Genomic DNA, 24,939 nt, shown 5'->3' on the forward strand with positions numbered 1-24,939 from the left:
CGTTTTGGATCCAATGATGGAGCGGTCAAAGTTTTTCCGTAGTATCGAGCAGGAACTGCTTGAGTTTGCGCGACTGCGGGCTTCGCTATGGCTTCCGTGCACAGCACCGGAACTTCCCTTGTAAGGAATTGATCGGTAATGTAATATAATAGCAGAAAATGTAATGCAACAACAAAGACAGTAAAAGCAGTCATGCTACATTACGTACACATCGATTCTCATTGTGCTGTGCCTTCATCCTGCTGGCATTACATTGCCGTCCGACAATTAGTGGTCAGCACCTGGCGACGAAGCTGTTAGCACCCGCTTAGCGTGGCCGACCTCTTTCTCCGTGTTGGAGCAGCCGCTGCGTCTGCTGGCCTCCACCTACCGCGCAGCCAGCCAACAATGCGCACAGTGTGTTGCCCTGTCTCTGCCCCCCCCCGAGCAAACAGCTCAAGCAGGATTGCAAACAGGCGGTGGAATTTCACTTGTTTCAGTGATTCAGGGGCTGCCAGTACTTTTGCAGTACACTTGAGCCTCACTGTACGTGCTTGAGAAAATCTGTCTGCGAGGCAATTCGTTTAGGTCAATTAGTGCTCTTCTTCGGTCTTCCTGACACAAGGTTAATTGGACTCAAAAGATTATGGTCCTGCAGGTCGACATCAAGTAGCCTAATGGCATTGGCCTAGATGGCGGAAGAGCGGATCACAGGTTTGCTCGAACTCACAAGGAAGACAAACGTTACAAAGGCAAAAGGTTCAATAGTCACGATATGGCTCATTTTCATGTCAGGCCAATAATAACAGTAAAGATACCTGCAAAAAATGGTGTTGTTTTTCTCTATGGGTAAATGTCTCCAAAGACAAACATCTTCATAGCAACCATGGGAGTTGCACAATTGGCATGTGTGCTCCTTCATGTTGCATAAGTGATCCCAAGTCTGCTGCTTCCTAAACCAATTACACTCTTGTCCGCATACATTTTGAATCACAGTCAAGCCAATTGACTCTGACACTTATAAATTCGGACATACTTGATACTTTTTGGTTTTGTAATTTAGAGTTAACTACAGTTTGTGTACACCTGGAGGAAAGAAAAAGATTTGTCCTAACCAAATATGACGTCACTATTCAAGGCCAAACATATTTTTTCTCTCTGACAAGCAGTTTTGCTAATCAATGACTTCATTTGAAAAGATTCTAATTTTGAGGAGCATTTTTTTCCATTTTAATCCCGGGCATCTGAAGCAAGGGTTTTATTAAATATATAACAATTGAACAATTGCTTTCGTTTTTCATACAATCAAGTTTTTATTTCTTGAAATTCACATTGTCAATACCAGCAAACTATCTTCTTGTCTAGAAATGTTTTCACAGTGGGGCCACTTCAAACAAATCTAAATTTCAGTTCAAACTTGGAACACATTCACATTGGTCATCCCTTTGTGAGAACCATACCAGTGAGAAGTATAGCTTATTCGCTGCCGTGGAGGCGGTGCCGATGATTACTGACTTCGGAGCGACTCCGCAATGTGGTTGGCTGCACTAGCTAGAAAACTGAAGCTCGTTGCTAGCTAACTGATGTGGCGTCAGTAGCATCCCTAATTACAAATGGGCTGTCACTTTTACAGCGCTTTCTACCTTTGGTATTCTGGAAAGTATCGCTTGAGAACAATTACAAAGAATTCAGAACAAAGACAAAAAGCTCAAGTAAAAGTGAAAGAGCGAGACTTAACAAACGCTCCATTTTTTTTAGAGCTTGGCTACAATGTCCCGTCTGAAAACATACGATGCTATGGAACACATGATAAGTACTGGGCTGCATCATCGATGACTGGACTTGGACATGACTTTCATTGCATTCAAGTTGACTGCGAGCAAGGTTTCCATGTTCAACACGGAATCTATCGAGTATTCCAATGTACCCTGGGCTCTTCTCGGTCTGCGTCCTTCAAGTCTTCATTTGCCACACAACTAAGCGTAAAGCGTTGCCATAAGGATATGGAACGTGGGTGTTTGTGTTCATCGGGCTGCTAAGTAGCCTCAGCGTTGTTCCTGTGACGTGGCAAAATGTCCTTTTGGAAAAATGCCTTTGGTGGTGGTGCCGCTCGCGCTCATTTTCATAACGCTCCAGTTTAGCTTCGCTGCCCCCCCCTCGCTCACAATGCTTCTTGTCTTCTTTATGAGCAAAGAATTGGATGCACAGCTGTGCCCGTTCCAGCGTCGTCACTCAAGAGTGTGCACATTGTCGTCTTTTTTGATTGGCTTGAAATTCATGCAATGTGCTCTTGAAATGACACTTCCCCGCTTTTTAATTGGTCTAAAGGATCGCTGATTTAACCCATCATTTTTCAGAGAGTCTAGGATATAGACGTACAGTTTGTCCTCGTATCGAGTCCCAACATTTGATATGATGGCTTTAACGTCTTACTTACTCTGTGAAATAAGAGTATGGAATGTGCGTGTTTTTTTCCTTTTTTCTTTCTTTCTTGCTTTATTTTTGAATTTAGCTATTTTTAGATCATAGGCAGTTCCATTTCAGGGCTTGATTATCTCAGCTGATGTTTTGGCCTCAATGTGATTCATTCTTGAGCTCACACTATAAGGAAATGCATTTAATTTAGGGGATTTTCGTTTCATTGTCATCCAGAGTCATGAGATGTGGTAGCTTGTTTGTCGCGGGTTCTGAATGATAAAAATGGATAGAGAGCCGTCCGGCACAGCACATTTTCAAGCGACACTTGTTTTTTTTCCAGTTATTGTTGCATTTCAGATGAAATGCGTGTGAATTGAAAAATGTTTATCATCTCATACTTTTTTATTGCTGGGTTAGGGTTAGGCCCCTACGCAAGCTGGGCTTGCCGCGACTGTGCTTTGAGAGGCCAGAGTGAAAACGGTGCGTTGGACACAATACTCCCCATCCCCTCCACCCCCACCCCTCTCTCGCTCTGCTCGAACTCTGCTGTTCATCCTGCGAGGTCAAAACACTAATAGTTTGAAACGAGTCCGTAAGATACACTTTTTACGTAGCGTAAGGCATGTGAGAAACTTTCCGAACTCCTGTTTTTCCTGTTTGTTTAGGTGAGATGAGATTCCAGCAGGACAAGTTCAATAGGCTTGATTTACCCAATTTTGCTCTATTTGACGTGAGCGGAAGTTTTTAGTGGGCTGGTGAAATGGCTTTTGAATGTGAGTTGAAGCTACTTTAAGCCTGTCATTTAGGTCATGGCTATGCACAGTCAACGGGGTCACTAAAGGAAACGGCAGACAAGGAACGCAGTGATTTATTTTTATGTTGCGGTTGAGAGGATTATGTTTCCCAACAAGAAAGCACTGCTCACGGCCTTCTACAAGTTTACAGTATTGGGCCATTGCATGATTTTTGAATATTAAAAAGAAAAAAAAGGAGCTTGTGAAATTGGAAAATATTTAACAGTACTCCTTTTAGAACTATAATTTAAAATTCTATGGACCGATGGAATTGCAATTACATGAATTCCAAATGAATTGATGATTATTGTAGTAATTACTAACCCAACCGTGTTGAGTTAGTGTGTTGCCTTGACTTGGGAATTTAATTGGTTCGGTTGAAATGTAGAACGTGAGACTTGAAGATGAAATGGTTTGAATTAGGGGTACTGTAGGGGGATACTCTACCCATCGTAGTGCAGTGGTGGCTGGTCCGATCTACTCATAGTCGTGCGTATACGTTCCTGTGTTCCCGTGACCCCCGCCTTCAAGCGACCCCAGCTTCACTTTGCAGTAATTACATAGAACTTGAAATTGGGCTATTTAAAGAATGAAAACAATGGCTATCATCATTTTTGGGGGGGGGAAATTTTAGTTTGCCGAAGTTGGTAGTCTGAAACATGAACGGAAGCCCATTTAACATGGTAGTCGGACCGGCCAATAGGCGATTACTATTTGATCAGACCGGACAAAACGGCGAATGGCAGAAGGGTACCCTGGCTGCAGGCGGAAGGCGATAAACGGACCGCGAATTTAGCGAAGTGCCCAGCACTGAAACAAGATTGGAACATTGAAGGTATTCGGCTTTCCGTCTCTCATCAGCAAAACGGGCGTCCGTCAACGATGAACTGTGAGATCCATCGAGACTTGACCAGGTTAGTTAATTACACTGATGGATGAAAATCCACTTCCGTCTTTTTCAGGGGCGGCATGGCTCAGTGTTAGAGTGGTCGTTTGCCAACCAAGAGGTTGTCTGTTCGATCCCTGGCCATTGTGCTAGACACTGAACCCCCAGTTGCTCCTGATGCTACGTCATCAGTAGGTACATGAGATACAGTGTGCAGCACTTTGAGTACCGAAGGTAGAAAAGCGCTATACAAGTGAGAGCCCATTTACATTTTTTGAAGTTGTATTATTTAATTCAATAATTTCTAGCTAGTCCTGTGCTTCCAAATACTTTCGATTAGTTTTAGTGTAACGAATCTAAACACGTTCTCCCTGGAAGAGTGACAAGGAACCTGAAAGCCGCTTGGAACAAGGCGGCTGTCACATCCCAAGTGAAAGCTGCTGCCTCATGCCTTCAGAGCATCCTCATAGATCAGCCATTAATCTCAGGCCATTAGTCTCATCCAAATTGACTTGACGCCGCCACGTTCGCATGACTTTTGCCTGTTGGTTTGTGCGAGCGTTGACATAACTGTGAAGTCATTGTCATGAGAACTGATGTTCATGTCACACTCTGTGCTTGTGTTTTGTTCCAACAGGCAGCTCACGCAAGCTCATTCTTGTGTAGGTGTCTTAATTAGCTGTGCCATTTGCTCGTGTTCAGTACCAGGAAGTACATTTGGAACCAGGTCAGGATTTTTACAGCCAACCCATGCCATATTGCAGATTAAGTGGTTGGAAAATGTATGTGTTGTTCTTGCTTTTTTGGAAGTCTGAATTTAGCGTTGCGCACCTTCTGTGTAGTACCACGTTCTCCCGCGCAGAAAGTCCCTAAATGAACTCATGTCATATTTGTTGTTCCCACCGAGCAGAGAGAATACAGTGTACATATGCGTGTGAGTGGTGCTGTATACTTGCTTTGTGTAGCTGAACTGTCTGTTAAAGTAGCAGCTCTTTGTAGGCTTACAATGACCGCAAAATCGATCCTAACTTCCATCAGTCCGCCTGTGCCCTTCCGATCCTGTTTTATTTTGTATTTGAGTTTGACAGTACCGTATTTTACGGACCGTTGGGCGCACCGTATTATTTGGCGCGATAACAATGCACAGGGTTTTATAGGGTTAGGATGAAAGGAAGTTATCTGACACCGCAAAAGCAAACCTTTCCCTGGATTGATACGCCGTGTCAACGGCCAGTGTAGGCTACCGTATTTTCACGACCAAAAGGCGCACCTTATTAAAAGGCGAAGGAGTCTCAGTTACGGGTGCTATTTCTGTATTTGACACATACATAAGGTGCGCCGTATTATTGGGCGCAGGCATGGTAAAACATACAATAGCTTAAAACACACTGTAGCATGCATGCATGCTAAATCATATGCTAGCAAGTAGGCTTGTCACGATACTAGAATTTCAACTTCGATACCGATACCCAGTTCAGTATCGATACTCGATACCATTTCGATACCACACGGAACAAATTAAAGCACAGGCTTTTTTTTTTTTTTTTTACTGTAAAACTTTTATCGCCAAAAACATAAAATTATCATTAATACAATAGTTTTTTTAAGAGGTAGTGCAAAAAAATAGTACAACTTCAGTATTTGAGTTCGACAACCCTCTGTACAGTCAATGCCTGGAACCAATGACACATTTTAAGTTGTCTGAGCCGGGGGTAGTGTAAAACAAAGGAAGAAGTAGTGCAAAGAACAAAACACACACAAAAAAACCCAACAATTATTAATCTGTAAATTGTCTGAACTAGTGCAAAGAAATAACCATACTGTGCAACACCAATGGCACATCATTTTCAAGTTGTTTGAGGGAGTGAAAAAGAATAACACCCACACCTTACAGTCACATAAATTGACAACAAAATCTGTAAGTTGTCTGAGTATCTAGACCCACATGTTTATCTATTAAGGCAAACCAACGAGTCACAGATAATAACAATAAAAAAATAAAATAAAATAAATTAAAACACTTTCAGTTATTGGCTATCCAAAACAGTAGCAGGTAGGGTTGGGCATCGTTTGGATTTGGACAATTCCGGTTCCGATGTTTTGATTCGATTCTGGTTCCTAACGATTCACAATTAGGATTCTTAACAAAAAAATAAAAAATAGAAGGATTTATTTTTGGACCAATCGCATGAACTTCTCTGTTCTTCAATTTCATGAAATTTTTCTATTTGTGAACTTTACCGTGGATTACTCAAAGGGCTGTTTTTAACCAGTATTTATTTTAATACATTTTCTTTGCATTATTATCTAGTATTATTTTTCACAAGAGCTTTATTTTTGAGAAGTTCAAGACAATACAATAATGCAGCTGTTACTGAAAACATGCTAGTGAACACTTGGCTAACCTTGTCTTGCCAGAAACTCTTCTTTAGGCAGCGTCTTCTGCTTAAAAATCACCATAGGTGGCAGTTTCTGTCCATTACCATGGCAACCAAGCACAACAGTAAAAACCGACTTCTCGTGCCCCGTTGTGGTATTGCTACCGCGCTGGCCCCCTTCTTCCCCATAGTGTGGTTCACCGGGATGTCGTAAGTGAGCGGCACTTCGTCCATGTTGGTGATGTGGTTGGCCCGGATGCGTTTTTTCGACTTTTAAGTGCGCCTTATAGTTGTGAAAATTCGTATCCGTTTGAACGCGTGAATCTGGCTTTGGAAACGTATGATCAAGATGAAGCGCACTCCATTGACTATTTCATATTTGGCTCAAATTTGATTTGTCATTTTTGGGACTGCCTCCAGTGGATTCAGGACTCTCTCGTTAGCGCGAACGACAATAGTGAGTGCTGAATTTGGACGCGAGTCCAGGCACGACCAAACAGGTAGGGGATCTATTCCGTTTGGCTTTCAATTGGATTATTTGCTACGTTAAGAAGGAAGTTAGTTGTTCCGGTTGAGCGGCATTTTTTTCAGTTGACTTTTGTGCGTAACTGTCAGTTGTTGCTACACGGTAGTGGACATTAGGGAAGTGTGTGGCCTTCCAGTCCCGGTCACATTCCTCTCAAGTTCCGACCCCATGTGAGGGTGGAGGAGCAAGAGATGATGATGGCCTTTAGCTTTTGCAGACACAACACGGCCATTTGGTGACATCTGTGCCCTGACTGCTCTTTCTTGTAGCATCCAGTTGTCCTTTTGACATTTAGGCGTGACACTGCTCGTTATCCTTTGCAACGATAAAGCGGGCCCCCTCGGTTCGGTGCAGTCCCTTGTCAACGTGGCACAGGCTGCCGTGTCTTATCCCACTCGGGGGATTACCGAGCCAACGTGAGCAGGATTATTGGAGCCGGAGGCGATGAAGGAATTGGCTTTGTACAGTGAGAACGCAAAATGAACCGCAGCTGGACAGAGCGGACATAATGCACTTATTTTTCAGTCATTGGCACTCTTAAGTCACTAAACTTTTGGGACTTTTAAAAAGCACGATAAGTTCTGTGGAGCTTTGCATGACATGGACTTTTCACTAGGTTTTATATTCTCCCAAAGCCTCACAATGGTGGCCCTCTTTGCATAATGGAGATGCCTTGCTGCCTTGCCACATTTTAGACTGCCGTGTAGTTGGAAATATGCCACTTGGCGCTTTTGACATCCAAGAATTTGAATGCTATCTCGAATACCAAATGACTTGCTGTAGCGGGCGGTTAGTGGTGAGCAGTTCTGCCTCCCAGGCCTGATGGTGCGGGTTTGAATCCGGGCTCAAGATGTGCGCTACTTTCACTGACGCTTCTGTTGCTGCGCTGGCCTCGGGTTAGTAAACGGGACAGGCGGCGCTGCTTTGGGACGGGGCTTTTTGACTCTTTTATCGCCAGCCGAGTCAGAGAGCGGTCACCGGACGGCATCTTAGATCTGTTCTACCAAGTGACAAGTCCAATGCGTGCTATTGTATTTTGGACTCCTTGGCGAGCTACTGGAAATTGCCTGGCAAGCTAGCATTAGCCCGCAAGCAAATGTAATCCAGACACCTGCCGTGGACATAACAAAGCAGCGGTTTGGACTAAATGCTAGGACGTTGGACTAAATATCCCATATCTGTAAGCAATGAGCACAATGACAGTGACAAAATCATCGTCTCATCGTCCTTGGGCCTGCATGGGTCCCAGTAGCATGTGGACACTTTCCTGATAAGACAACAGATCTCCTATTGGGATCTCTTTCCAGACTGAGTACATCTCTTCTCAGAGCTTGTTCCAATGAACTTGACCAAGTAGTAGGTTGGACATTTCCCATGATGTTTTCTGGAATGCGTTAGAAATGGCCAAACAACAAAATACAGCTCATGGGTTTTGTTTTTTTTTTGGAAGTGTGACTGTGGACTTTCCTGTTAGTTTGAAACAATAGTGCCTGCGTCTGTGTGGTCTTTCAAGTCCGGAAAGGGAAAGCCTGGTGGGCACTCACTTTCCCAGCCTTGTTCTATTGCTCTCTAAACAAATTAGACGGAGGCAAAAAGACAAGAGCTGGTCTCTGTTATTGAATTACGTCTGACGTTCTCCCCCAGGAGGAGAGCTGACATGATACGAAAGGGCTTTGGCGTGCGCTTGTGCAGTAACGGGACCACAGCCGCCTGCGAGGGCAAAATGGATTTGGCCGCAGTTGTCCATTGCAAGTGGAGCCCACGGCTTTGGCCGGGTGTCGTCCTTGCCAGGGAAATCATGTGCTTAACTCCATTTTTCATTCTTAATCCCGTCAAGAAAAGACATTGTAATTTGTGTTTGTTTAGTTTTGTTCACTTTTTTCATTCCAATGTCGTTGCAAATTCCAAAGTGCGTTTCAGAAATATTCACCAGTACTTCCCTATTTGCAAATTGTTTCAAAGAATATGAGCAATCTGAAATTTCTGAAGGAATGGGCAGACTCTCAATAACGTCATGCATGTATGTTTTGAAGTGGTGTTTTAATTTACACCTGCAATTTACAGACCACAGTTGCTCTGTAAAATCCTTTGCAATTTACACACATTTGTGCACAGGTCTGAACGGACGCATCAGACCGTACCAAATAAAGTGGGAATCTTAAAGACTGAGGGGCAGTGTTCAGAACACAGATTGTGCTGCTGTGCAATAGTTTTGATCTGAAACAAGGGTTCTTATTTTCCGTGAAGTGCAATGTTGGCACTTGAGCTGCATAATGTTACAGCGGCTTATGAAAAGGACGTTTTCAAATGGCTCCTGGTTTGCCCGCTCCCGGTACAATTTGAGTTTTTGCCACTGGGAAGTGACATCCTAGCGGTGCATCTTTTGCGTCTTCTGTCTCCTTTCCAATGTGGCGTGTGGCCTCTTTGTGTGCAGGGATCCTCTTTTCCACTCTGGTGTTTGGGCCCGCCTGTGGCTTCATCCTGGGCTCGGTCTGCACCAAGTTCTACGTGGACGCCATCTTCATTGACACCGGTGAGTTGCCTCATTCCGCGTGCGCGCGTCCGGAGACGTACCGGACGTGACCCGGGCGGCGTGTGTTTGGCAGACAAGCTGGGCATCACCCCGGAAGACCCGCGCTGGATCGGCGCCTGGTGGGTGGGCTTCCTCCTGTGCGGCGCCCTACTCTTCTGCTCGGCGCTGCTGATGTTCGGCTTCCCTCAGTCGTTGCCCGCCAAGGACGGAGACGAGGCTCCGGACAGCGAGCGGGCCATGCTTCCTCCCGCTCCTCCCGGCCCAAACTCGGAGGCTCCCAAGCCCAGCAACGGCGCCGCGTCGAGTGGCCGCCGGCAGGCCGACGGCCCCACCTGCTGCCAGCAACTCAGGGGTGAGCCTTCTGCAGCTCCGCGGCACACGCTTTGCAGCAGCGCACCACTTTTTCATGCTGCGCTCAGAGGACGACGCAGGCTAAGGCCAAGCCGGCGGTAGCACAAACTACATTCGATGCTTCAACTCGGGATGACTGTTTTTGGAATCCGGTCCAGTACATTTGCTCGCTTCACTTTAGTTGTACAGTGATCCCTCGCCGCTTTGCGCTTCAACCTTCGCGCCCTCAGTGCATTGCGCATTTTTCCGAAGCATTGGTAACAAATTAAAAATGAAACAACACAGCCACATCGGCAGCTGTATTGCGGAAAGACGCGTTGTTTCAAATATATGAGTTGACTCGGAGGCTTTGTACATACCCGCGGGCACTCATAAAAGGCGCGCGAACGGTTCCCGGCGCGAGATCGACCAACTAGAGCACAAGTGGATTTATCCCGTCAGCTAATGGCTGTGCAACATTGCAGCCTCTGGCTAGCCTCGTCCGCGCTAACACAAACGTAACAGCACTTTTGAACAATTTTTCTGATTGCAAACTCGTAACGTTATTCAAATGTGCCGTTCGGCGGCTACGTCTACGTGCAGCGGGCAGAGCGCGCCGCTCGGCCACCCTGCAAGCGCGAATGTGCTCAGCGCGACAATGACGACGAAACGAACAACGTTAGGTTCGGAAACTCCGAACGTTATTCAAATGTGACGATCACGCTGCCGCGGTTGAAGCGCAATTCCTCTCACAACCTGCAGCTTGGTATTTATTCTTCATGTTTCATTTTTAAAGTTACATTTATTGTATATTCATTATTTATAAGTGTGGGAACCGTGTGTGGGGTTCGCAACAGCGTAACAGAGGCATAATTCCCCCCAATGTAATAATAACAATCCTAATCATTCTAAGTCCGACTCTACTTTGCAGTTTTTCACCTATCGCGCCGGGTTTCGGTCCCCGTTAACAGCAATAAATGGGGGATCACTGTATTTGGCTATCAAGTTGTATTTCATCTTTCGCCATTGATTTAGGTACAACTTTTGAGCGATACACTTGAATTGAATCTATTTAAGTACCGTTTTTTTTTTTTGTCCCTCCATTTAAGCACAGTGCAAGTGTTCAAGCTGTGCACAAGGCTACAGTACAGCAGCCTCAATTCATATTCACTTAGCTTTTTGCCCGTGTGCTTGACCTTCTGTATGGATTTCTTTGGAATGTCTTTCTTTCCAGCGCTGGAACACAGGATGCTGAAAAGGTTGGACAGAAATGGCCTGAAATGGATCACGCCATCCGTAAAAAAATGTTCCGTCTGCTTGGTGGACATGCGTGTAGGAAATTTTTTCAGCCAGTTTCTGTGGAACATTTTCAGCATTGTCTTTCTTTGGGTACTGCTAAACAAATACTCACAAGAGAAAAATTCAGACAGAAGGTGCATCATCGAGAACTCGTTTATCAACTGTATACCTTCACTTTGGAGTTGCTTCTGTCTTTTGTTGATGTCTAGACAATGACGTGTAATTCAACCAATTTCAGCCTAAAGCACGTGAATCCAGTCAAAAAAACAGGTCCAATCCTCCAATAAAAAAACAGGTCCAATCCTCCAATAAAACCTTTTTGGCACCTAGTGCACGATTCTGTTGAAGGAAACCTGCAAACATTTACCAGACTGTCGTGGAGTCGATGGAACAAAAACAAAGAGTTGAAACGGGAAACCACGAACTGGTCGTTTTCACTGCATTATTTGCACTTATAGTCTGTGCAGCAGCACCACTAGTGGAATTGTGTTCAGCACGTCTGCCCCACAGTCGAGAGGGTCTGGGTTCAAATCTCAGCTCCAGCCCACCCTTGTGCAATTAGGGTGTGTGCGTGTGTGTCTGTGTGGGGGTGTGGGGGTGTGTGTGCCGGGGTGCGCGCGCGTGCGTGCGTGTGTGCTCTCGTTGTCCTTCAAATTCCAAAAAGCGCGCATGTCAGGTTCAAAATTGTCCATAGGTGTGTGGCAACAGTTGTTTGCCATGGCTTCAGCCCCACTAAAATAGTCGTTCCAAAGGCCCCTTCAATAACTCTGTGCTTTTTTTGTTCAAAACAGAAAAGGAGAATGAATGAATAATCGGTCTCTATTCACTCCTTCTGTTTCCCTTTACGTCATAGTGTAGCGCCCCCACGGTGCTGTTACCCACTCCAAGCCTAGGTTTGTATGGAGACTGGCCTGATCTCAGGAAATCCAGGCCTCCACGTTTTACCTGCGACCTTGCTTATGTTTGCTACCCGACGTCGAGAAAAACGTAGCTCGATACCACATGCCCCTTTTAAGCGGCCTGCCTGTGGCCACGCTAAACTAGGAGTGGCAAGAAAACCGAAAGCATAAAAGCAGTCCGCCAGATGTGCAGCCTACTTCCGCATGTGGCAAAACTTGCAAAAGCACTTCCCCCTCGCTCAAGTGAACGAAGGAGGAGACCGCCACATAGCACCCGTGGGAAGGTCAAACGTCTGCAGTCCCTTTTTGAAGACATCAGACAGAAATGAAGTCCGCACAGAGCCTGCAAAGTTGTCACAAGCACGTGTTTAGGCTCCGTTTGGGTTTGTGTACGGTACATATGATATTTAGGTCGATAAATGATGTACATGCATTGTAACGGTCTTCTGGACTCCCTCCAAAGAGCATCAAGCGGCTGTCGCTCATTCAGAATACTGGCCACATCGAAGTGATCAGAACATATTACTCCAGTCCGAAAGGCCTGAAACCAGGGATGTAACGAGAACGGCGATATCGCTATATTGAAATTGTCACGCTGTATCGTCATCGTCATGTCAATATATTAAGAGCAGCAAGTTCAAAAGCCCGAGTTGTTTTCCGTTCACTAGTGCAGTTTGATGTCGTGCACATTTTGGCCACCAACGGTACATTTAAGACCCACGCTAATGGCCAGACGAAGGGGAACGTCACACATTTGACTTCCTCCCCAAATTGACCCGATTCACAGTGTGTGCGTGCATTGGCAAGTAAATGCCTCAATTTTAGGTGGTAGGTCACTGTAGGTCATTTATACATATTGAGGCGAATGTTAACTGTACTATTTGAACTATATGTAGAATTTGGACCACAGCTAATTAGCATTGTCTAGAGACTTACATGCTGTATATTTTATTTGTATTTCCTCTTCTACAGAAACCATATACAGTCCCACACAAGCAAATGAAACCGAAATGAAACCGATCATTGCTCACATGAACAACACGATGTTCTGACCAATAAAAGGTCCCATACATCAGTCATCCCAGCAAATATTTTGCAACATCTCCGTCAACTGCGTAGACCGTGATACTTTGCGCTGACAGGAAAAAGAGCGGCCAAGCTTGTTTCTTTGTCAATGCCGTGATGTACAAAAACAGAATATTGTGATTTTGCTTTTGTCATATGATTTATGTATTTTTTTCTTACAACGTGGTGTGTTTTTCCACAGTAGCGTAAGGTTTTGATATATCGCCAACCTCGCCACAATATCGTGATAATGATTGCACCGCGAGGTCCATGCCGTGGCCTTGCTAGTTATTGCGGCTTGCGTACTGCCCCCGGGGGCCCCACAAGGCTTGCGTTGCTTGCGTACTGCCCCCGGGGGCCCCACAAGGCTTGCGTTTTGTGGCTTTGCCAAGCAAGCTCTCATTGGCGTGCGATTGTTGTGCCTTTGGCCCACAGTGATCCCCAAGGTGACCAAACACCTGCTGTCCAATCCGGTCTTCACCTGCATCATCCTGGCCGCCTGCATGGAAATCGCCGTCGTAGCTGGCTTTGCCGCCTTTTTGGGCAAATACCTGGAGCAACAGTTCAACCTCACCACCACCTCGGCCAACCAGCTGCTAGGTCCGCACGTGCCGTAGAAGGCAAAAAGCACAATGCCTCGCCCACCTTATCGTACAAGTGCCAAAATAAAAATGAAAATAAATAAATAAAAAAACCGCAACAACCAAATGAATGAACCATAAAGTTGAGCCGCACTCTCTCTCGTGTAACCAAAGTGATGGGTCGGCAGGTATGACGGCCATCCCGTGCGCCTGCCTGGGCATCTTCATGGGAGGCCTTCTGGTGAAGAAGCTCAACCTGTCGGCGCTGGGAGCCATCCGCATGGCCATGCTGGTCAACCTGATCTCCACCGCCTGCTACGTCTCCTTCCTCTTCCTGGGCTGCAACACAGGCTCGGTGGCGGGCGTCACCGTCATGTACGGCAACAAGTAAGGCCAGACAAAATCCGCGCCCCCTTCTCCCAACAGTCTTTACTTATTCCACACATTTCCTCCAATGTGGCATTCTCCTCAAATGGACGAACATGAAATGTAAAAGAAAGAAAACAACTACCAAAGAAAGAAGAAGCCTGTCCCTTGGTATCAAATGGCATCATGGTCCCGTCATAAGCACCTTTTTCCTGAACGTTAGCCGTTTCCCCTCATTTTAGGAAAGGGCTTTTCCTTCACTCTCAGTTTATATTGATTATATTCTATATATATTTATATTGTGGTCCGTGTCACGTACATCATCCCGAATGAACGTTGTTCCTCATGACACTCAAATATTTGTGGTAGATGGGGACTGAGCCCAGCCGTCCAAAAAAGTGAGGAATTGCTGTTCCCACTAAAAATTCCTCATAACTTGCTCCACTCATAGTTTCAAGTTGTAAATAGAGCTTCATATTACTTTGAGCTCATCGTCCATTAGCCTTCAAAAGAAATGAATAGCTGACAGATGAGCTGAATTGGAACAACTCCTCCCTGACATACAAAGGTACAGAGCCCCTACGGTGACATGGAAGTAAAAAAAAAACAACATTTGCATTCCCTCGCAGAGATTGCGAGATAATGCAAAGATTTTTTCTGCAAGTGAACTTTTTTTCATTTGTATTTTTTTTTTAAATGAGCGTTTATGGACGGGTCATTTTCCGGGTAAACAGAAGCAACCAAGGGAGCGTTTTCAGCCGTGGGCGAGTTTAATTGAGTTGCTTTGAAATTCACTTGAAATACAACGACATAAAATCAGGTTTTGATACTAAGCACGGTTTCCAAAACAAGCGAAAGGCATCTGAAGCGAGTGCTGAACAATAGAGGACATCTCTCGACCTCCAAGTCGTCCTCCTCCTCCATTATCCTTGCCGTCTCCGACGACTGTCGTCTCTCAAACAGCCGCGCATTAGAGGCTAGGCTAGGCTAGCTGCCAAACTGACCCGGAAGTACGTCAGCGCGCATTTAAAACAAAATGCGTTCCCTCGCAAAAAAATGTGTGCGGTGTTGATGCTTTGCCCATTCTTTTTTTGCATTGTCATCACGCAAGCCCTCTCTTATGATCTCTGGTCGAAGTGCTTTGCAGCCAATTTGTGGCATCTCGACATAATTGCAAACTCCTTTTGGGCGAGGCAGGGCGCTTGCTCATGGCTTTTTAAAAATTGTTTTTTTTTTTTTGTTTGTTTTTTTTTTTTTTTGCTATTTGCGCCATAAAGCCAAGCAAGCTCCATTTCTCAAACAACAGTTTGACCTCCCTTCTTGTGTACGTATGTACAACCATACCAAAAGAACTAGATTGCAAATGAACCCCTAAAGCTCAAAGATGAAAACAAAGAACATTTTCTTACAACTATAGTTTGTTTTACAACATGAGCTATAGCTTCAATTGGTTGTGGTTTTTATTGGATTTAGTTAACAAAATGTTTTTTTTTTCAATGTTCAGTTTGAGTTATTTTGTTTTTCTTCACTATAATAACCTTGGTGGCCAGTCGGTCTTTAAGTAGGGATGGGCGAGTACCATTCACCGATACCTTATTTTCAGGGATCGGGTACTCGTGGAGGCCACTCCTACTGAAGGGATACTTTACTCACTTTGCAGTTTCTAGCAGTAAAAATGTTACACTTTGGCTGTAATGAATTGATGATCCCATTATTTTTCATGTACAGTGGACACCTCTAATAACACATTTTGCCACTCGCTGTTGGCTGAAAATGGCATTTTTAAAGGTTTTAATTGTACCTGCAACATGATGACGTTATCAAATTCATTATGGATAAAATATTTGATTTACTGCTGGAAATTGCAAAACTTGTTAAGTATCCCTTTAAATCGAAAGTCAACCCCCACATTTTCTTGACAGGAATATGTTCTATGCAGGCCCGCTAGTCAAAAAGCGGCATTCTGTTTTAATATTGGGTTTGTGGAATATGTGTTAAGCAGCAAAATCCAGCCCTTTTTAGCCATCCCAGGGGGCGGCCAGTTTGTCAATTGTGTCGACTGAAAATGACATCACAGTTGCTCAGGGCCAACCCATTTTCAGTTGACGGCAAGTGACAAAATGGCCGCCTCCTGAGACGGACAAAAACGGATGCATTTTGCTGCGTAACTCATATTCCGCAAATGCAATATTCATCGGAATGCCTCGTCTCAACTAGTGGGCCTGCACAGAACATATTGGAAAAAAATGTGTTTGGCTTGACTTCCACTTTAAGGCATAAAATAATAATAATCATCATAATCTGCCATTGAGTAAATTCTCCTCGGCAGTAGTTGGCGTGACACTGCAGCAGTTTGACTCATAAGCGAATCATCTGCGTCAGAAAGAAAAGTCTTTGTTCTGAATTTCTAGTCCTTGTGGTAAATACAATTTGATGTATTGAAAGTACAGCAAATATTGCTACTCTTTGCTTTTGGAATTACTCTACTCTTGGTGACTACTCAGAGTGACTCCTTGTTACTGGAATGGCTCTGAAAGAAAATGGTATGGAACATCCCTGCTAGTAAGTGTACACTCTGTGTGTGCGTGTGTATGTTCAGTACGCTGCAGGTGGGCAAGAAGCCCGAAGCGGCGTGCATGAATCGGTGCAACTGCTTCACGTCGTCCATCAGCCCCGTGTGCGGCTCCAACGGCGTCACCTACCTGTCGGCCTGCTTCGCCGGATGCACGCACGCCGTTGAGCAGGTGCTCATCACATGACCAACTGTCACGCGTGCACGCACACCTGTCGTCGCGCTGACGAGCCATGCAAAGCCAGCCTTTGGATGGCAGGAAATGTTTCCGTCGCGAAATATTGTTTGAATTACTTTTTTACATATCATTTCATGTTTTGCAGTTCAACAGTGTAGTACAAAATCCAATAACTTCATTGAAAGGATCATTAAAATGTGAGATTATATTTCCTATACAGTTCCTATATTTTTTAAAACTGTTAGCTACTTTCTGCCGTCCATGAACGACTTTTTAATTTTTTAAATGCAAAATGAATGCATCATTCTTGAACATTTGCATTCATCCCCCAATTAAGCAGAAAATACCGTTTTTTCTCCACAAGGGATTTTTTATAATTGGACTACGGTGAATTATGTGTTGAAAGCTCATCAATTTCATATCATTTGATGTTGACAAATTCTACACGAAACAAATTTGATTCATATTTAACAAAGCGTTATTATATATACTCCTCCTTTTTCTGAAAGCAATTGTTGATTTTACAGTGTTGATGATTAAAAGACCTTTTTTTTTTGCGACTTTGCAAAAGTTGGATTTAATTCCAGACTGGTGACATGCTTAACATAGTTCTTTCAGATAAATTGTGTATCTTTTACTTTTGAAGTCATTTATTGGAATAAGAATGAAATAAATGAAAGCAATAAATCAATCCAATTCTTGGAAGGTAACGTCTCGGGAGAAGCACAAAGGCGGCTGGTCCGCTCGCAGTTCGTCTTCTCCCTGGAATGCAATCCAACGCGCGCAGTCCCTCCCCTTTTCCTAAAAGGCGTCGCCCCTGCGGTTGAGGGAGCCCGAGCCCCCGAGCAGCCCCCGAGCCCCCGAGCCCCCGAGCCCCCGAGCCCCCGAGCCCCCGAGCCCCCGAGCCCGAGCCCGTCCGGAGCACCTTCCGTTGAGCCAGAGCCGAGCGCAGGCGCCGGACCGCCTCATCTCGGAACTGTTGTTGTTCTTTTTGTGTGCACGCAGAACCTGAGCGGCTGCGCTTGCGTCTCCTCCGAGCGCCGATTGGCCACAGCCGTTGCGGGCAAATGTCCGACGGCCGGCTGCCAGGAGGCTTTCCTCATCTTCCTGTGCATCATCTGCGTGTGCAGCCTGGTGGGCGCCATGGCCCAGACGCCCTCCGTCATCATCCTCATCAGGACCGTCACCCCCGAACTCAAGTCCTACGCTCTTGGCGTCTTGTTTCTTTTGCTGCGACTCTTGGGTAAGACCCTCTCGTGTCTCGTTGCGCACAATTCTCCGTCTTCCTGGGGGGGAGCAGACTTTGGCCCAAAGTTTGCAAGCAATAGGAGCCAGGATACTTGTCAGTGGCGGGGATTTGGTCCCCAAAGGAAATGTGGCGGAATCCTTGCCCAAAGCGAGAAAACGCTACTGGAGCTACGAGGGAAGCATGCGAACGGATGGCGGGCGGATGCGGGCCCGCCTGGTCCCGACAAACGGCAAGAGTCGAGTGTTCTCCGTTTAACTTTTGCAAAGTCAAGCAAAGAGCAGCATTATTAGCAAGCGTGTTGCCCCTTTTTCATTGCTATGTTGATACGCAGTCCCAACCAAATGTTTCATATGCTACATACAGCGTTACGATACGTTGAACCTTTTTGGCTTTGTGTGCGGCACCGTGCTGATTTCTTTGCACTTGACAGACATGCGCTTGCTACATAGCTGTAGGATTTTGATTTTTTTAATCTCATTCTACCTTTCTTCCTCAACACGCTGACTCATCAGCCAATTTGTTGTGCATAGTTGATTACGCTCCGACTTCTGTTCAAAGTGCACATTTACCAGAGCTGGGCATTTCACTAAAAATTGAGCGTCCGTCGTCAGCGAGGGCAGCGCCCTTCCTTCCGTTGTCCGTCATTTTTCCCGGGGGGAAAAAAATAGTACCCGGTCCGCCGGTCGACTTTTAAACGACTGTCCGTCGGCGAGTCCGACTCAACTGGCACGAAACGCGATTTACTGTATATAAAGTCCCCCCAAGGTCTTCCGTCAGTATTTCTAAACCATCAAAAAAAAGCAGTTCCCCCCTTGTCGGCCGTTGTAGTGCGTCTTCAATGACCGCGCCGCCTGTCTGACTGCGCTCCACTTGATTCTGCTGGGAATGTAGAGCTCTTTGTGCCTTCGAGCCACTTGTGTGACCGGGAGCCTCTCAGTCACACGCTGCTTTAGTAGAGAGCTGCGCCATGCCGGTGCTTCTTTCTTATTGGTGGCCCGCGGCGGGGAAATTTTGGTCCTCCAATCGGTGCTTGACGGGAGGGCTCCCGCACATGGCGCGCTCATTGCTGGTGTGGCTCAAGTTAGCCGAGCGCCTAGCATTCCCCCGCTAGTTGCCCAGAAGCCACGAAGACCGGGAAGACGGGTGACCGTTGGCCGTAGATGCACACGTGCACGTTACAGCAAACGGCTCGAAGGTCAGACGCGCCTCAAGCTCGTTAGCGCCCCTCAAAGTGCTTGCAATTGAACGGGCCCAAATCAACTCCCTCCAATGAAAAAAAAACCCCCCGAAAAACATGAAAGGACGTAAGTAACGATGTAGGTTTGCCTCGGCACTTGGTGTTTTGATTCTAATGGACTCCCATGAATTCCAAGTAAGAAAAAGGCATCTGGTGTTCCCCCAGGCTTCATCCCACCGCCCCTGATCTTCGGGGCCGGCATCGACTCCACGTGCCTGTTCTGGAGCTCGGACTGCGGCGACAAGGGCGCGTGCCTGCTGTACGACAACCTGTCGTACCGCCGGCTGTACGTCAGCCTGGCCATCATCCTCAAGGCGGTGGCCTTCCTCCTGTACACCAGCACCTGGTACTGCCTCCGCCGCAACTACAACGCCTACATCAAGAGCCACGAGGCCAACGTGGCGCCCGGCGACTTCTACCCGTCGCTCTCCGAGGCTCCCAAAGTGGACAGGACGCAGTTCATATATAACCTGGGGGACCACGAGTATTGCGAAAACATGGAGTCGGTTTTGTAGGACCTGGCGCGAGGACGCCGGATATGGCTCCGGCCAAGGAACTTTGTCGGATTTCACGGCGATGAACTGCTTGCTGCTGGCCAACCCGTCCTCCGGTTTAGCTGGTGTGATGCTAGCAGGGTTGCAAAGGGGGAATTGACGCAAAGTTTGACGGTCAATTTCCATGGGAAGTTAAGATTGGGAATGTATTTGTGGACTCCTCTATTGTTATTACTAGGAACTTTTCGACGTTATTCAGTGTAAAACTCAGCCGTTTTATGTTGCCGCCAACTTGTGGCATCATTTTGGGAAGTATGTTGCAGTGAATTGGGAGAAACGGTAATTCCAAAAGCAAAGGCTGACAATTGCCCACAAGATGGCGTTGAAGCAGGTGCATCAACGCCATCTTGTGGCGTCTTTAGGTCATTACAAACCTTCATTTTTTTCGTGTCGAAATGAATGCCTACCAATAGAATAAAGTAATGCAAGCTTAATCTTAGTCAATTCGTGATTTATTCCCAATAATTCCCATGGAAAGCTTCCGAGGTAAACATTTCCAGACGTTCGCAACCGTCATCGCTCGGCGGACATAACGACCAATGTTCCCAGCCGAGGTCGTCGCGTACGGTTTGCGCATTGGTACGGCTTACAGGTCATGGCTGCAATGAAGTGCGTGATGTAATCAGATGTGATTTTTTGGGGTGTGCGCGTGTTTGACGTGCAGGGCTCTGTGTGTTCAAGGAGCATCAGGGCCACGTACAAAGCTATCTCACCACAACTAGTTGGAACAGCAGAATAAAGTTGAGTATTAGAATGCGCTAGCTTTAGAAGGAAGAACCTGTGCAATAAAGTTGACAAAGTAACAAGTATATATTTTAAATATTATAATAATGAAGTTGAACTGTTACAAGAATACAAATGTTACAAGAAGAATGTTGAAATATTACAATGATATGAAATATAAGAAATATGACAAGAACGGGGTTGGAGTATTACAATAAAGTTTCAAGACTACCATAATAAAGTAGAAACATTACAAGGACAAATGTGAAATATGACAATATGAAATACCCCAAGAGATATGACAAGAACGGCTTCAATGCTTACGGTCAAGTTTGAACAGGGCAAGAACTGTTGCCAGAATAATGTGGAAATATTACAACGGGAAAATGACAAGAACAGAGTTGAAATATTTACAAGGAATGAAGCTGAAATTACAAATCTCGATTTGAAATATGACAAGAATAGAGTTGGAATGTTAGAAAAATTTTGAAAAATGAATGAATACATTTTGACCGACTTCTTTGTAAGGTCACGACTTTGGTCTCAATTTTTATTTCCATAACATTCTGACTTTGTGTCAGCACTTTTTTTTTTTTTTTTGGTCCTCAGACAAGAACCATTTCTTGTCACCACGAGCCCCACTTTTTCTCCTGACGTTGTTAACTCCTATGTTTTCCAAACATGACATCTTATTCCCCATCGTTTTTTGACGTATTCCCTTCACGTTCCCACCTTTTTGTCATACTATTCTGACTGTTTTCTTAACCTAATGGCTCATTTCCCATTCTGTTAAGAAGGTCGTCTTTGGGAAACCTTTGCCCTTTTGGCCCTCATGCTCCTTCCTGACGTGTACACTGTGCAATGGTTCTAAATGGACAAAAGTGACGGTGTTTGTTCGCTGTACGTCGAAGTTGCCAAGTCATGTTGTCGGAAGAGCGGAACCTACTTGGACCTTTTACTCAAGTGGCCCCTGGGAGCTTTTTGAAACCTTTCGAGTTCTCGTGCTGGAATCCTGTTTGGAGCGGACAGATAAGCAGTTGCGCAACGTCTACACCGCTTGTCACTAGCGTGTCGTTTGTATGACACCAGTTGATTCAGCCTCATTTGTCTCAATAAGGGAGTATATTGTGCAAATGAAAATGTTCTTTGGACTCTGCACAGCAGAGGAGTGCATTAGGAGTTGAAGTCATATTTTTGCGTGTATTTGAAGAAGAGATAAGGAGTAATATATTGATCTTGAAGAAGCCCAGAAAGCTCGACTAGATGTCAATATTGAGATATATCGATTGTGTGGTTGCACAGAAGATGGTTGCAGTGAGAGTAGTCAATGTGTTCCAGATTTGTTCTGTGCTAGCTACAACCCACAACAGCAACAACTGTGTGTGTGTGTGTGATTGTGTGTGTGTGTGTGTGTGTGTGTCTGGGGGTGCGCGTGTGCACCGCGCGCCTGTACAAGACGTAGTTAATCTTGGTGTGTGAAGAATCAGACTCTTTCCGATGCTACTGATCCCTCTGCAATTCTGGTTTGGACCTTTTCGTACTCCTTTTCTATGCCATTTCTTTTACTCCGGAAATAAATACTTTTTCAATGAGTGAAGTACAATTGTTATAAATGTCATAAATACACAAAACATACCGAAATGTTTTTTTTTTAATCATTTAATTTAAAGTGTATTCAATGAAAATTGTAATCACTTAAAAATATCATACTTCAACAAAAATGGAAACAAGTGAAAACGTTTAACTTGAATATGTCAAAGTAAACAAAACAAAAAAAAACCTTCAAAATCATAAACTGTGAGGTAAGCTTTATTCAAACAACCTGCATTTGAAAAATTAGGAAGAGAACTTCAAATGAAAGCAAAAGGTAACAGTATACATATCACCCACACAATCACATCCGGTTCGATGACCGAGTCTCCCGGTGACTGGCAGCTGCGTTTTCGCTATGGCGAGCAGCACTCCCGCGAGCGTGAAACGGAGGACTGGTCAGAAGATGGTGTTTAATGCTGCAAGTGGCAATGCTACAAGTGGCAATACTACGAGTGGCGATACTGCAACAGACAAAGCGACAGGGGCAAACATGTTGGTGGATTCTTGCCATGACCATGTTGGAGAAAAATGTAACATATCGCTGATGTGCGACCAAGAATTCCCTTCGCTACCCCTCTCTGTGCCTATCACCCCTGACAAGCAACCTCCGGCGAAGAGAGGTAAAAATGCCGGTCCTGTCAATGATATCGTCGCTACTTTGTCAGTGTCGCGACTTTGTCAGTGTTGATCAATGCTAGGTCAGATGAACTGAAAGGCTTGCTTCAGAATCAACTCAAATTGCAAGTATGCGGGGTGAAATGGAGGCTGTCTGCAAACAAGCGAGTGAAGTGAAGTGAAGAGTATCCCAGCTCGCTCGAAGTTACCCTCATTGGCGAAAAGGAGCATATCAACATATTAGAGGCACGTATGATCGACATGGAAAGGTCCTCGAGACGATGGAACTTGAAGTTGCATGGAGTTAATGAGCAAGTGGAAGACAAAGCTGTGAGGAGCGAAGTGATTCGTGTCTGCAAAATGATGCTGTCGTCTGATGCTCAGCGACCCCCGGAGGTCATCGATTTAATTAATAATAAACAGAAAAGAAATGAAACAAACAGACATAAACAGTCAAAAAATGATTAATCAAAAACTAGTGTGCCCCAACAACGTTTCGGCTGATTTAGAGCCTTCTTCAGGTTGATAGCACACTATACAAACTGCAGACCTTGTCTCTTCTATGTCACCATTCAGACTGAACAAAACCAAACTGGTGCATGTATTTATAAAGAAATAATGGCGTCCACAAAAAGTGCAAACAAAAATGAAACATTCAACTTTGCTATAACCAACCATCAAGTTAAATGCAATTACATATATATTTATATTAAATCAACCTTATTTGAACATTTTATGTTTTTATGATTTTAACAGTTTTATATGTTTTTTGTTTGTTTTTTTCTGTTTTATAATATTTTTAGTATTTTTGATTTTTTTAAAAAAATGATTAACAGTTAGAATTGGAAAGTAGGGTCAAATATAATCAAAGGTAGGGTTGAAATTAGGGTTAGGGTTGGATTAAGAAATTAGATTTAATATTAGTTTGAAACTAGGATTGAGGTTAGGGTTAGGGTTAGGGTTAGGGTTAGGGTTAGGGTTAGGGTTAGGGGTTAGGGTTAGGGTTAGGGTTAGGGTTAGGGTTAGGGTTAGGGGTTAGGGTTAGGGTTAGGGTTAGGGTTAGGGTTAGGGTTAGGGTTAGGGTTAGGGTTAGGGGTTAGGGTTAGGGTTAGGGTTAGGGTTAGGGTTAGGGTTAGGGTTAGGGTTAGGGTTAGGGGTTAGGGTTAGGGTTAGGGTTAGGGTTAGGGTTAGGGTTAGGGTTAGGGTTAGGGGTTAGGGTTAGGGTTAGGGTTAGGGTTAGGGTTAGGGTTAGGGTTAGGGGTTAGGGTTAGGGTTAGGGTTAGGGTTAGGGTTAGGGGTTAGGGGTTAGGGTTAGGGTTAGGGTTAGGGTTAGGGTTAGGGTTAGGTATAGGCATGATAACCACGATCAGCCACTGGCTAATCCTAATGAACCCCATTTACTCCTCGATGGTACGAGCTAGAGACTTGAAACTCGGTCCACCTGTGGACTTCCCCAGTGCGCTGCTGTGCTTCCATTTCGGTGGCCGCGTCACTTCCGGTTCCGGAGTTATACCGGAAAAACGGCAATATCTCCGGAGCGGACGGTCGTAGAGAGATGCGGACTTGACCAGCGTGTTCAGCGCGGGCGAATTACCCCAGGTAGGTCAAAGTCCCATCGTCCTAGGGCCCGTGGTTCCGGAGTTAGGGTTAGGGTTAGGGTTAGGGTTAGGGTTAGGGTTAGGGTTAGGGTTAGGGTTAGGGTTAGGGGTTAGGGTTAGGGTTAGGGTTAGGGTTAGGGTTAGGGTTAGGGTTAGGGTTAGGGTTAGGGTTAGGGTAAGGGTTAGGGTTAGGGTTAGGGTTAGGGTTAGGGTTAGGGTTAGGGTTAGGGTTAGGGTTAGGGGTTAGGGTTAGGGTTAGGGTTAGGGTTAGGGTTAGGGTTAGGGTTAGGGTTAGGGGTTAGGGTTAGGGTTAGGGGTTAGGGTTAGGGTTAGGGTTAGGGTTAGGGTTAGGGTTAGGGTTAGGTATAGGCATGATAACCACGATCAGCCACTGGCTAATCCTAATGAACCCCATTTACTCCTCGATGGTACGAGCTAGGGTTAGGGTTAGGGTTAGGGTTAGGGTTAGGGTTAGGGTTAGGGTTAGGGGTTAGGGTTAGGATAAAAGGGCTGAGCCCTCCCCCTCGTAGGATAGGGAAATCTTTCCCCTCTCCTGGAGCGGGAGG

General features: G+C 45.2%; 1 protein-coding gene across 1 annotated transcript in view; it reads left to right on the forward strand.

Moving 5' to 3' along the window:
* Window positions 1-22,164, forward strand: part of slco3a1a (solute carrier organic anion transporter family member 3A1a) — a 43,920-nt gene extending 21,756 nt beyond the window's left edge. Inside the window, exons 3-9 of the mRNA XM_086028787.1 lie at window positions 9,416-9,514; window positions 9,588-9,866; window positions 13,543-13,707; window positions 13,877-14,075; window positions 16,654-16,798; window positions 17,810-18,047; window positions 19,456-22,164. Coding sequence (XP_085884913.1) covers window positions 9,416-9,514; window positions 9,588-9,866; window positions 13,543-13,707; window positions 13,877-14,075; window positions 16,654-16,798; window positions 17,810-18,047; window positions 19,456-19,805 — 1,475 coding nt within the window. The 3' untranslated portion in view covers window positions 19,806-22,164. The remainder of the gene's footprint in view (window positions 1-9,415; window positions 9,515-9,587; window positions 9,867-13,542; window positions 13,708-13,876; window positions 14,076-16,653; window positions 16,799-17,809; window positions 18,048-19,455) is intronic.
* Window positions 22,165-24,939: the final 2,775 nt, after the last annotated feature.

The sequence above is a fragment of the Filicampus tigris genome, chromosome 4 (assembly GCF_054856515.1).
Source record: "Filicampus tigris isolate MCC_2025a chromosome 4, RoL_Ftig_1.0, whole genome shotgun sequence".
NCBI classification, from domain to species: Eukaryota; Metazoa; Chordata; class Actinopteri; order Syngnathiformes; family Syngnathidae; genus Filicampus; species Filicampus tigris.